The sequence below is a fragment of the Lepisosteus platostomus genome, chromosome 3 (assembly GCF_059453375.1).
Source record: "Lepisosteus platostomus isolate fLepPlt1 chromosome 3, fLepPlt1.hap1, whole genome shotgun sequence".
Classification (NCBI taxonomy): domain Eukaryota; kingdom Metazoa; phylum Chordata; class Actinopteri; order Semionotiformes; family Lepisosteidae; genus Lepisosteus; species Lepisosteus platostomus.
Window position 1 is genome coordinate 57956175 of NC_142613.1, and position 13194 is coordinate 57969368.

General features: G+C 38.0%; 1 protein-coding gene across 3 annotated transcripts in view; it reads right to left on the reverse strand.

Annotated features, from left to right (window-relative positions):
• The window catches only part of kif26ba (kinesin family member 26Ba), a 186005-nt gene that overhangs the window by 47165 nt on the left and 125646 nt on the right, over positions 1-13194 (reverse strand). For all 3 annotated transcript variants that reach the window (XM_088626176.1, XM_088626175.1, XM_088626177.1), the window contains one exon: positions 10387-10573. In XM_088626176.1, the coding sequence (XP_088482302.1) occupies positions 10387-10573 (187 nt within the window). The remainder of the gene's footprint in view (positions 1-10386; positions 10574-13194) is intronic.

Genomic DNA, 13194 nt, shown 5'->3' on the forward strand with positions numbered 1-13194 from the left:
CTAACAGCCTGAGACTTTCACAGCTGGCCCCCTGTTGATTAATCCTGGTTTTGATAAATGTTAAAAAGTATTAGGAATTATGCACGTCATTTCTATTTGATAACATACCGGTGCATCTGCTTCGCCAAAAGACATTTCATTTTCTTGATAATGTTTCTTTGAAACATCTGATAATGTTTCTTTTGATACTCCGTATACTGTATACCTTCCATTTTCAAATGTCATTGGCAGCCCCTAATCTAAAGTGTTACTATTTCAGGCCTTCTAGACCTGCGCACATTATTCCTAATCTGCCGTGGGGTGCAGAAGACAGAGACTGGTAAAAACCAAGGCCTTTGAAATCACATCATAGCGCATGCAAAGGAGAGGGGAAACCACTTAGAATCCTATACTTAGTCTCTTCTAGTTCCTTTGAAATGGACTGACTGAAATTTCTCTGGATCCCAGCTGTGATCTACTAAATACAGTGGTGTTCCACCTTGGGAATTGGACTGCTGGTACGGCCACTCTGATGTCTCACCCCCATGCTCACCTCTCCCACTCTTTCCGCAATAAAAAGGGGGTTGACAATGTTGAAGCTCAAATGCTCCTTCTGTGATCAGCGACGCCAGTTCCCCTATAAGACCCTCAGTGACGAGTACTATTGCAGTTTGCCTCCTGCTTCCCCCGCTCCTGAGACTCTCAGCAAAAAGGTAAATCCATTACAATACTATTCAAGACAAGGTCTGGCTGAGGTCAGTTCCACAATGCTTGTATTCCAATGGAATTGGACCACTGGATCCTTTCAACTCAAGCATTTTGATATACTGTATAACCTGTCTCACAAGCAGGTATTTATAGGCTGCATTTCAAAAGTTCCACATCACTGACAAACTGACCAAAGCATGTGTAGATAATATTTTCAAATATTAACAGGCTCATTCATAAAAAAGGACAATTTGCTTAGCAGATAGTATTGCATTAATATCATAAGAGGCTGGGGACTACATGCAAGAGACAAATGTGAAGGTACATCTGTGGGATAGCACAATGGCAGTGCTGTTTAATTCTGCATGGAGTGCTCTTCATGTCAAACCTATTGGAATTTAAAGCAAAATGCTTACAATAATGTGTAAATCCTCCAATATGCCTAACAAAACAGACTAAATTTCCAGGTACGCACAGCCCCATATTGCGATTCAGAACGAGGCAACCAGACTTCCAGTGACTTGAAGCTGCCCTATTACATTGTAAACGAGCAGACTTGTGAATACTGTACATCTCTTTTAATCCAATAGAAATTTTGCTCTAGACAGTTTTTCTGGGAAATACAACTTACTTGTTAACTCTGCATCCAGATCATGTTGGAACATTCCAACAGTGAAATGTCTGCTGCACTACCTGCACTTATTCGCCTGTACATCCTATTAGTCATTACAGTGACTACTGAACAGGAAGGGCCACTTCATGTCATAATTTGCACCAATTCTCACTCTCGCCTGTGGCAAGAATAATAATATTTATTCATAATAATAATATTTACAACAACATGGTGACTATATGGTACTTTCACTAAATTCACTATTTTGTGCTTAATTTGTAAAATGTTGCGATAGCATTAATTCATTTCTTTCTTTCTTAGATTTAATAACCATCCCGAGTAACTGGGACTGCAGTTCCCCATTCCAAGAATGTTTTATGCAAAATTTAATGAAATTCAAATAAAAAAAATATTAAGTATAGTTGCTGCTGCTATGCACAATATTTGGTAAGAAAAGTGCACATCTTCAAAGTTTTACTGCTATCGTGGCACTCAGTAGTAGAAAAGATGTGCCCAAGTGGTGTTTCACAGTAGTGATCCCTGTCAATAATTGGCTCATTTATAACCCATTCATAATTACACCCCAGAACCTCAGAACAGCAACTGCAGAAGTGACAAAAAATATGAAATACTTATTTTTCTTGGGTGGAGCTATTAAAAATTGATTTGGCTTAAACCTTGATTTCAAGGTCGTTATTCTTATCTGTCCAATCCAGGTGATTGATTTAACTGTCAGAAATAGACAGTCCTTCTATATTGCTGAATGAAAGTTAAAAAAGAAATGTGTTAGAGCCTAGAGTAATTAAGAGTGAGGAGAGATGCACTGTAGTCGAAAGGCACAGTGATGTGCTAACCTTGAGCTGGGTTCATAGAAAGAGTTCACACAAAGCTTGGTAAGCAAGACATTTTTTTTCAGGGAAAAAAAAATATTAACACAAAACTGAGCATTTAACACCACCAATTTCTACAATGTTGCCGCTTTCCAAGATGTTTTGCCATCTGAAATGCCTACAAATTAAATCGTATTACTGAAGAAAATGTATTCTGTAACTTTAATAAAGATGTATTTCTACACTTCACACCTATCGTTTTGTAAGCAACCTCCCCGGCACTGTAAGGGAAGTTATTGTACATCCATTACTGAAGACTAAAAGGCTTGTTGGGTGCATTAATGGTGAAGTAAATTTTAAACCAACCAGCGGATTATCGAAAGAGAAGACGCTGCAGTTCTAATATTCTAAGGTTACAGGAGGAAGAGCCAGAGCTCTCCAAAATCATTAATTTGTACATCTCCTGTCCACTTTCTTCTGACAAAAAAATGCAACTCTGTTATACACAAAATATGTGCCACTGTATCATAGAAATAAACTAGTGAGCGTAAATGTGAAACTGGTATTAACATGGGTGGCATAGTGACACAGTGGTTAGCATTGCTGTCTTGCAGCGCTAGGGCCCTAGGTTTAGTTTCAGACATGGGGTGCTACTGCATGGAGTTTGTATGTACTACCTGTGTTCACATGGGTTTTTGTCAGGTGTTATGGTTACTCAATCATGCCAATAAGAGCTAACATCCTAACATTGATGGGTCAGCTGTAACTAGGATACCACATGCCACAACATATTAAGTGACTGTGTGCCACAGCAGTAGGACTGGCATTATGTGGCCAGAATACCCTTAATTTTTTTTTGTCCAGCAACAAACTGCTGCTCCCCCAGTTGCTTCCAACTTGTCAAAATGGTAAATGGCTCTGCAGGTAAAGTGTTGAGAAGGAGTCAGTCGATGTCTCATGTTCTACACTTTTAATACATTAAGAATTGCAAAAATTGTTATTTTTTGTTATACCCACCCAATTTGGAACTGAGATTTTGTGTGTTTTTCACATCTTGCTTCACAGACAAATACGGCTACAGGCTGGAAGGATCTTATCCCCGGCCGTCAGAAAATGCTTGTGCTTAACTCCATGATACCCACACTGTCAGAATCTGTGTTGATGAGTTAATATGCAGCTTACTACCTCAAAGGTCACAGAACTGCGATAACCCCACTTCACCCCTTCCAGCAACACTCCAGCACTGAGTGTGAGTGTTCAGTGAAGAAAGAGCTGTAAATGTGCTCTGGACAAGGTGTTAGGCAGACGTACATCCATAACCCCGATGTTAAGAAACCCCTTCCAGTTAGCAGCAGACATTCTCTGGACATCATAACAGTACTGTGGACGTTGATTTGAAATGCCGCTTTTTTATATCTGATGTCATCCACAGCAGACTAACAAAAGATGTAATTAAATTCAAAAGGAAGCCCTCATGATGAAATATTCCATCTGTAATAAGTCTGAACTTCAGCAAGTTTGCAATGTATTATTCTACCTAATTTAATGTTTTAGATTTCAGTAAACTCTGATGGATTGGCATCCTGTCCAGGGCGTACCCTGCCTTGCACCTATTGCTTGCCAGGATAGGCTCCCCCTGTGACCCTGAATTGGAAGAAGTGCTTAGAAAGTGGATGGATGAATTTATGTAGGAGTTTCAAAATCAAACCCTCACAACTAAATCAAGCAAACAGTAATTATTACTGCTGATTTGCTTCTTCATCAAAAATGTATTTTTATACTTGGTGGATTTGCAATACACACAGCACGAAATAACACACTCCCTCATTGGCAGAGATGAAGAAGGATAATATAAAAAATATGAAAAAACAAGAGAGATAACAAGAGAATAAATCATTAAAGTCTCTTTTAACAAATAAAAATGTTTAGATTATATGACATAATAAATATCAGTATATTAACAAAAACTTTATTTCTGTTGTGGATTTCTTTCTTGCTGAGACCTGGCAGATGTGTTTGGATTCAGATACTACCATCCTCCCATCAGGGAATTATATGATTACGTTTTTATTAACCAAAAAGAATATTGCTTGCTGCCACCTTTTTTATTATTTTTTATTTGTTTTACAGGGAACAGTGCAATTGGCAGTTCTAAAGTACAGAGAACTGGGAGTCAAACATAATCTCCAGAAATATAGAAGGACATATTTTTTAGTCTCAAGCTCTTCCCATCATAAATTCGTAACCTACACCTTATTGGAATGACATTTAAACTGTTCACTGCAAGATGTCCTTTCAGTTTGTCTTTCCGTTTTCTAATATGATTGTTTAATGTCAACATGATGTTGTCATATCTTCGGGGATATTTCACATTTACAGGTTCTGTCTTATATTCGTGGTCAACCGCCATTTTGAACTTGCCAACTTGCCACTGCATAGTCAAGCACAGGGTGATAAATCAAGGTTTAAAAAAACTCAATCGGAGAGGAGGTTCAGACTCCATGCAGGCACAAGGAAACTGAAAAGCAGGGAATGGAATTTGCCTTTTCTAAACAAACAGCCTGTCTTGTCAGCTGAGTTTATTTTTTCTTGGAGATGAAGTAAAATGCAAACAGCAAGGCTGAAATGAATCTGCTACATGCTGGCTAACAGATGGGCTGCTGAAGACAAGTATCAGCTAAAAGTGATTTTTTTCCAGGCTCAGGAGGAGGCCTAAAATAATGTAGCACGCAAAACAACAGACATGCTACTGATTTTCCTAATATGATAATTGCTTCAAACTTGAAAGAAAAGCTGTGGCAATTTTTTCTTATTTGCAACATACAACAGTTTTCCTGTGACTAAAATACGCCTGCAGTGCAACAGTTGGACACAGTTTATTAAATGGTAGCAGCAGCAGTACTGTGTGCATTTATTTTAGGAAGGATATTTATTTTAGTAAGACTATAATGATGATTTTTGTTTCATGTACAATGCATGTTCAATGAAGCAATCTTTCTTAAATTGACTATCTAGTCAGTGCACTCCTCCAAAATTGTTTTTAATGGAAAGTGTATATACAGTAGTTCAATACAGTATTGTGCATCCATTAATGTCCATCCATTTTCAGATCCGCTGATCCAGTACAGGGTAGTGGAGGGGGCCGGAGTGTAACCTGACAAGCAACGGGTACAAGATGGGATAAACCCTGATGGGGATGCCAGTCCATCACAGGGTGCACATAGACACAAGCACAGACACGTACGCACTCACACCAGGGCCAATTTCCTACAGAAGCCAATTAAGCTACCAGTATATTTTTGTACTGTGGGAGGAGACTGGAGCACCCAGTATAAATCCACACAAACACGGGAAGAACATTCAGACTCCACACAGATAGCACCCCAGGAAGACTGACAGCAGCGCTAACCACTGCGCCACCATGACGCCTGCTAAAATAATCCTAAATATCTCTTTTGATAAACAGGCTCGTCCCTTGGAAAGTAAACCTTGTGATACAAACTGCATGCTAAACGAACGTCTCTCGTGATCTTGTTTCCTCGTTTGAGCTGATATGTGGTGTCAAGCCTTTAAAAAGGCTGCCTAATCTAAAGCCCATCATATCTGCACATGTTGTTATCAATAAGTTAGCATATTTCTGCCATCTGTGCGGGCAGCTTTCAGAGCCCAATCTTTCTGATCTCCAGCCAAAAAATACCTTTGCGCTTTTCTAAAATGCTGATAGCATTTGAAAGGTTAAAACCAGAGGTGAGATTCTTTTTTTCCCTAAAAAGAAAAAAAACAACATTATATCTCTGGAGGCAGGCTTTACAAAAGAACGTGTCTTGGCATAAAATTACACAGAACAGATAGCAGGACCCATGGGTGAAGGGAAATTACATTGTCTCTACAAAAAACTGCACTGGTGGTTTTTCGACATTTACAAAATAGAGCTAAATAATGTCACGCTTAAGAGTATACTACACAGTGTATATACTGTATACACAATGTATTACCAGCTCACTTTCTAATACCACTTGGTTTTTCAGAGAAAACACTATGGAACATAGTCCTGGTGAAACAGGGATTTTTAGAATAATTTGTAATATTTTAAAGTAAATTGATATCAGCTCCATTCTTTCATCATAGAACATTCGTCTTGCATCTATGAGCTCACTTCCAAGCACATTGCAGAGCAGTAAAGCAACATAAAATGCCATTGCATGTGTGATCAATAATGCACATGTCTCTCCTGTGTTCCCCCACCAATGGAGAACTCATTACATCTGGCACAGCTGGATAATGGAAAAGACGACAAATCACAGCCCAGAGCAGTACCACAGCACTGACCTCCAGGTCACTCCATATGAAAATGGAGGCCATTAATGATTCTTTGAAAGAAGTGAAAGATTAGGTCAGTATTGACTGAGCTCTTTCTCTGCAGACAGCTCAGACTATTATGATGATGCACACCTTCTCCTTGCCTACTGTAATTCCACACAATAATTTCTGATTTAGTGTTTTCACCTCAGTTTACACTTATCAGGTAGGTTAAATACATAAATCACACAAGTAACAGAGTAAAGAACAAAAGAAAAAAAACAAGCTAGTACATAAAACCAAAAGTCAAAGTAAAGGAGCAAAAAAAATCTTTCACCTCTATTTATCACTAGAAACACATGCTTTTAATTTAAACAGATAATAGCTATTTTTTAAGACCTCTGAAAGGTGAACTAGATAAAAAGCAAAATTTTCAAAACATTGACAAAAAAAATAAAAATTACTTGGTCAAATTACTTGGTCATAAATGAAAAAATTACAATTAACAACAGTAATAACTCCTTACATTTTGGGTCCTTGTCATTTGCAGCTTGCAAAATATAGTCAAATGCATTTGGGTAAAAGTGAAAGTCATTTGCTCCTCCAGCATGAAATATGAGGCACCCTGTTAATGACATTTAACTAAAACATAAAATCACATTGTATCATTGAGTGATACAAGTATTCAAAATTCTCAGAGGCATTCACAAAGCCAACCCAGTGGATTTCTCCAGAACAAAGAGTGAAACACGAGCCAGGAGGCACAAGTGGAAACTATGTAAACTGATTTTAAAAGCAAGAACAGAAGGCACCATTTTACCCAGAGGGTTGTGGAAATATGAAATGAGCTACCCACCCAGGTTGGTGAAGCCAATCCTTCGCTTCATGATGCTATTGAACAGAAATTCAGGTGGCGATCAATCTCTTATTTTGCACTTGTGCTTCTCTAATGTACTGTACATATAAAGGCTCCCTGGCTGAATATGTTGCTACAGTATGTGCATCTTTCTAGCAGCTGGCATTTGATTTCGACACATAAGGACACATTTCTCTTTTGGCGCTGCTGGGGTCTTAACTTCATTGTATTCATACAGTGTATCTTATAAACGAGGACCAGAGTCACTGTCTTGTCTCTTAAACATCAAACCTCCACAAAAAAAACAAGCAGCTCTGTTACAGCCATACTTAATGTGCATTTCTTCTGAGTTCTCATGATGTTGACAAGCTTTTCAGACTCTTCAAATAAGTGTCTTCCCTTTTTCCTTTCATTCTCTCCTTAATTGTACTCATTCTGCTCCTTCTCCTTTTGTCTTTTTCTCTCTGTTTCAGACCAAGAGTCTAAGCCACCTTCTGTCCCAGTCTATATATGTTGTTTTGTCCCTCCCCTCTGCCCAATCTTTGCTTTAGTCATCTCTGCAAGTGCCCCCGTTTCTCCCTCTCTACCCCATAGGTACAAGCAGACAGCGTCAGTCTGCACCAAATCTAGACATTCTTGTTCATCTGAACACTATCCCAAGTGCTCAGGACTAGATTACTACTCTATTTACCCCTCCTTCAGTTGGCGTCCAACTGGTGCGGAGTCAGACCATGAGCCCCTGAACCCCAAAAAGCTACACGCCACATACGCAGCTGAAATTTGTTTGAATTTGAGAGGTTCAGCTGTATGTTTTCATTCATTCTGTCTAGAAAGTGTTAACTCTATTCACAGTAGCCCTAACCCTAATGCCAACCCTGATCCTAACCCTCTGGTTAGGATCAACTCCTAGTTAAATCAAGTTAAAGCCAAAGTATTAGGCCTGCTATCCATTTATATTAATCAACTTGCTTTGTCATTGTTACAATTTGACCTAACAACTGAATTTCAAGAAACAGTTGGATGTGACCCTTGCATCAATTACGACTACCAAATGGGCTAGAAGCGCCAAAGGGCCCCCTTTCATTTGTAAAGCTTCTTATTATAGATTTGCCAACTTAACTGTTGACAAGTGATCAACAAATTAGATTGTGTGACATTATTTTTTGTATTTTTTGTACAAGACAGAGAAAAATGTGAGATTATCCTGTGTTCAATAACTTATGTACTAATGCACGCCCAAACATTTTGAGAGCTCATAGTATTAGTTATGGCTCTGGGATCTTTACCACTATACATGTAGGGGGCAATAGAAAGTAATAGTTGTGGCTCTAGACTCTTTGGACTCTAACAGACTTCACTGCATATGCTGCTGTTGTATTATTGAGGAATCAAGGACATTTACCATAATAACACTATTGTATGCAGCTTTATAAACAGGCACTGAAATTGCTAAGGTTAACCTTGTTTAGACATACAATATCATTCCATCCTGGAGAACTCATGCTCCTACATTCATGCACTTAATTAATTTCACTTAATTCCACAGAAATCAGGATGAGCTCCAGACTGGAGAGCAACTGCATTCGCATTAGCCTTAATTCATGCTAATTAAGATTTAATGAATGCTTTATAGCTAGTGTAGGTTAACTGCATTTCACTTATTTACTCTTGTTAACACTAAGAATATATATTGTGTGACAAGCCATGCAAAGTAAATTAAAATTTGAGAAAAAATGGGTTTGAGTTGCAGTAAGAATGATAATAAACAGGTACCTTATTTCTAAGCTGTCTAACTTATTTCAATGCATTATAAAAACTTGACAAAAATAGAACACATTTGCATAAAATTACATTATGTCTGACAAAGTCCTGTCAGTTTTCCAAAACATATTTTGCTAATAAAGATGGTTCCATGCACAATGTAAAAATGTATTTTTACCAGGAGAAAGTGATCAAGGTTTTAAAAGGTACAGAGTACATACTGTGCTGTACGTTAATAATGTTAACAAAAACAAGATCAAGAGATCAGGAGAGTTTCAAGATTGATTTTAACAATTTAGATCAAGGGTCTCCAATTCTGGTCCTGAAGAGATGATTTGCCTACACATTTCTTTCTGTATTTCTCTCCCCCTCTTCTTTTAACAACCCAAATCAGCTCATTACTCATTAAAGGGAACATTTTAAAGCTTTCTCAAAGGGATCTTTAAAAGCAGTGTTTTGAAGAGACAACCTACAGTACAGACACACTGGCCCTCCAAGACCAGCATAGGATTTCCATGTTTCTGATTGATTAGTGACATAGTTCTGATATCTTTATGTGCAAATGTAAGAAAGTTTACAAATTATGTGTGGTGAATTAGTCCATCAATATCATTAGGGTGCTTGTGACTAATTAATCCATGTGGGTAGCTTGATCCAGATTTCCACAACATTTTGTGTAAATAAACAAGTAATAGGTTTATTCCATGCTGAAAAAAAGAAGAAAGAACACAAAAGAAGAAAGAGAACGCAAACTGCCTACTGCCTACTGCCCTGTCTCTCTCACACCTGAAGAAGGCTCCACGGCCGAAATGTTGTGTATTAAAATTTGGCCGAAATTTCTATTAAAATACAAATCTAAAGCTAATAGTTTACCTAAATTTAAAAAACACACCATACCAGATGCCATAAATGTATTAATTTATCACTTTTGTTTCTTGTTCAATTATCTCTAACAATATGATTTGACAAGCCCCACCTGTTCTAAATCAATGCCATCCATCCTAGCTTTAATTATAGGGCTCCCATCCTGGTACTGACCAGGTCAGTTCTGATGAGACCAGCCTACATGGTCATAACTCTTTTGTTATTCTGTATCAGTTTCATCTGGACAGAAGATTCATGTGGAGAAAAACCTAACTCGCGTTTCTACTAAATGTTCTGTTCAACACTGTCATTGAGCAGGAAAAGCCCCTTAAATTACAGGTGACCGACTCCGTGCAATCCAAAAACGAGTGCCAGGCTCATCTGTATTGGAGGCTCCCTGGCAGAGACAGCAGAGAACAGATTGCACGGAGCAGCAGAGAGAGCCAGCAGCCTTGTGGACCAGCAGAATGGCCTACCTTTCCCAGTCCTGGGTTGTCCTTGACTTTGTTCACGGCTCGAAGCAGGCAAGGGGGGGCCGGCGGGGGGGAGATCTGCAGGATGCCACTGAAGTTGGTGGGGAAAAGAGGGGGGTCGCACACATAGGAGGGGGAAGGACGATGCTGCTTCTTTTTCTTCGAGGACAAATTCAGCTTCTGGGCAGCTCTGGGAGATGGGAAAAAAGAGAAGGCTTTATTTATGGTACCATCACTATGGAAATTTGTGCACTTGTCTGTTTTTAATTAGAAATTTGCTGCACTCCTGTACAGCAGCCTGCTGTAAGAAAACCAGTGGAATTATGTTTGAATCTCAAGAAAAACCTGTACATTAATAATGGCAAGTAAATACTTTTTTAGAGGGTTAAATTGTAAAAAGCAGGAAAAAAGAGGAAAATACAGTCGACTCGTCAAATAACATAACATTTCAAAACTGAAAGTTCACACAGTACAGTTGGTACAATACTTTACTACATTAAAATCTAATGGCTCACTATTATAGTCACCTATAATTAGGTACCTGTAATTTTAACTTTTTCTACTTTGATGTTTTCCTTAACATTTTAAGTAAGGATTTAGCGGACCTCAGCACAAGCCATCTAACAATATGAACTTTTTGATTGCAATGATGTCAGAAAAATAATCTGCAAATTGATTTCCCTGGGAAAGAGTGGGGTGATATATCTGCTTGTGTGCAGGCAATCATATGGTAAAGATCTTCTGTGAAGTAACACAAAGGTTTCCTGTCAAATGAAGCATGAAAACGTAGTAAGTTCACCAGTAGCTTCTGAGGTACAGTAAGAAGATAGTTTTAAATTGAGTCTCTAGAGCACTTCCCCCTGTCAAAGGGTGCAAGATTAAGAAACCTGAATGGCAGAGACAGTTAGCACTGAGACACCACAGGAATCTCCAAGAATGAGATAACGATGAAGAACGGAGAAGAACAGCACAAGCTGATTATGAACCAGCCTCCACCGGGGTATAAACACAGATTCCCAGAGCTGTTTCATTTGTACCCTGATCTAGATTTGAGCCCAAAGGCTAGAAAAGATTGTACAGGAATTGTTTCAGGCAGACATTAGCTTTAATTTGTGTCTCAGAGAAACTTTCCATATAAATTATTTTACTAGTTTAATCATTTAAATCTTTCATTTTACTAACCATTTATAGTCCCACAAAGCAAATGCGTGAGAGGTTATTAAATCAGAATTACCTATTTCTTTTATTCTTTCTAAAACATCTGCAGGGCTTGAGCCATTAATGTACCACAAGCCTTGGCTGGTATGCAGTATCTTGCTTTTAAACAGCATTTATTTCTGGACTCATTGCTTTAAATGATTTCAGTATGCAGAACTTTGCAAGAATACCATTTAAAAATGAATTAAATATTCTTTCTCAGGCAGGATACATATCTCAACATACAAAAAAGCAAATAAGTGAATGCATTAAAACAATCTACAATACATTATCATAGGACACTCTTACTGCAGATAGTGTGTCTATTGTGGTGTGAAAAACAAAGAGTAACAATCAGTAAATTAGGAAAGGAGGGAACCTTTTAACAATAACAGCACAAAAGGGAAGTAAACATGTAATTATTCTAGTGCATTATCCATTATTTCAGGCAGTTGGAATGGGAAATCACTCAATCTGTTACAAAGCTATTTTAAGCCGGAAGACACACGACCTTAGTACTATAGACATGTACTGTATAAAGGGCAATCACAATCTATTGTCGCCTGTACTCTTCCTGAGTGTCCACGGCTCGACTAAATAGTGCTTAAAAACAGACGAGCCCTTCTGTTGAAGAGCTATTTGAACATTTCAGTTGAAACTACTACTTTAGGTGCTACTCTAAACAAAATCAGGCAGTTATTCTTAGACTAATATGAGTGAAGAAAGGGTTACACATCTAGAGAGTTTAATTGAATCACAGGAGGACTGTTTTTTAATAACTACAGGTGAAAATGGTAGAGGCGATGTGCTGGAGCTGGCAGTCTGAAACAAGGGGTTAACGTTTTGCGTGAATATCTCAAATCTCTAATGTTACCTAGTGGAGTGATATAGTAGAGAAAGTAATTTTACTGACGTACAGAAGTTTCAGAAAGATCTTGCTTTTATAATTAGCTTGCTGTTTCATTTCAGGAACATAAATTAATTTCCTCAAGAATACATGACTTCTGGGCAAAATGAAAATGAATACCAAATACATTAATAATTTAAAATATTCGATGCATCCATATAAAATTATTTTTTCCATAGAAAAAAAGTAACGACATATATATTAAAAAAGTGGATTTCTGTGGATAAATATACATTTACACTACTTTTTTTTATTAAAATACAAAAATCCATTCATTTTCATTAACCACTTAGTCCGATTCTGAATTCAAGGCAGGATACACTCTGAGTGGAACACCAGTCCATTTCAAGGACTCCAATTACAGACACCAATTAGCTGAAACCGTTGATTCCCTGCCGTGGTCTTTAAAGACCACTGTCTCTTCTGGTCTTTGCTCCACTTGAGCTCTAAATCACAGATTCATTGATATTAGTTTTCCATTTGGGTCATATTTTTATATTTGCCTTCAGCTCTCAAAACCCCATGAGCAGTTTGTAATAGGTATCTATGTCTGAGTACTTGAACTGTCCTAATAGAAATGTGTTGAGTCTTGTAATCTAGCCCCACTTCTCCTGAAAATGTAGCTATTTAGCTAATCTGCATCACTTCCACCAATGCTAAGATGTGGCAAACTATGCCAACTGGAAATAAAGCATTGTACTATTAAT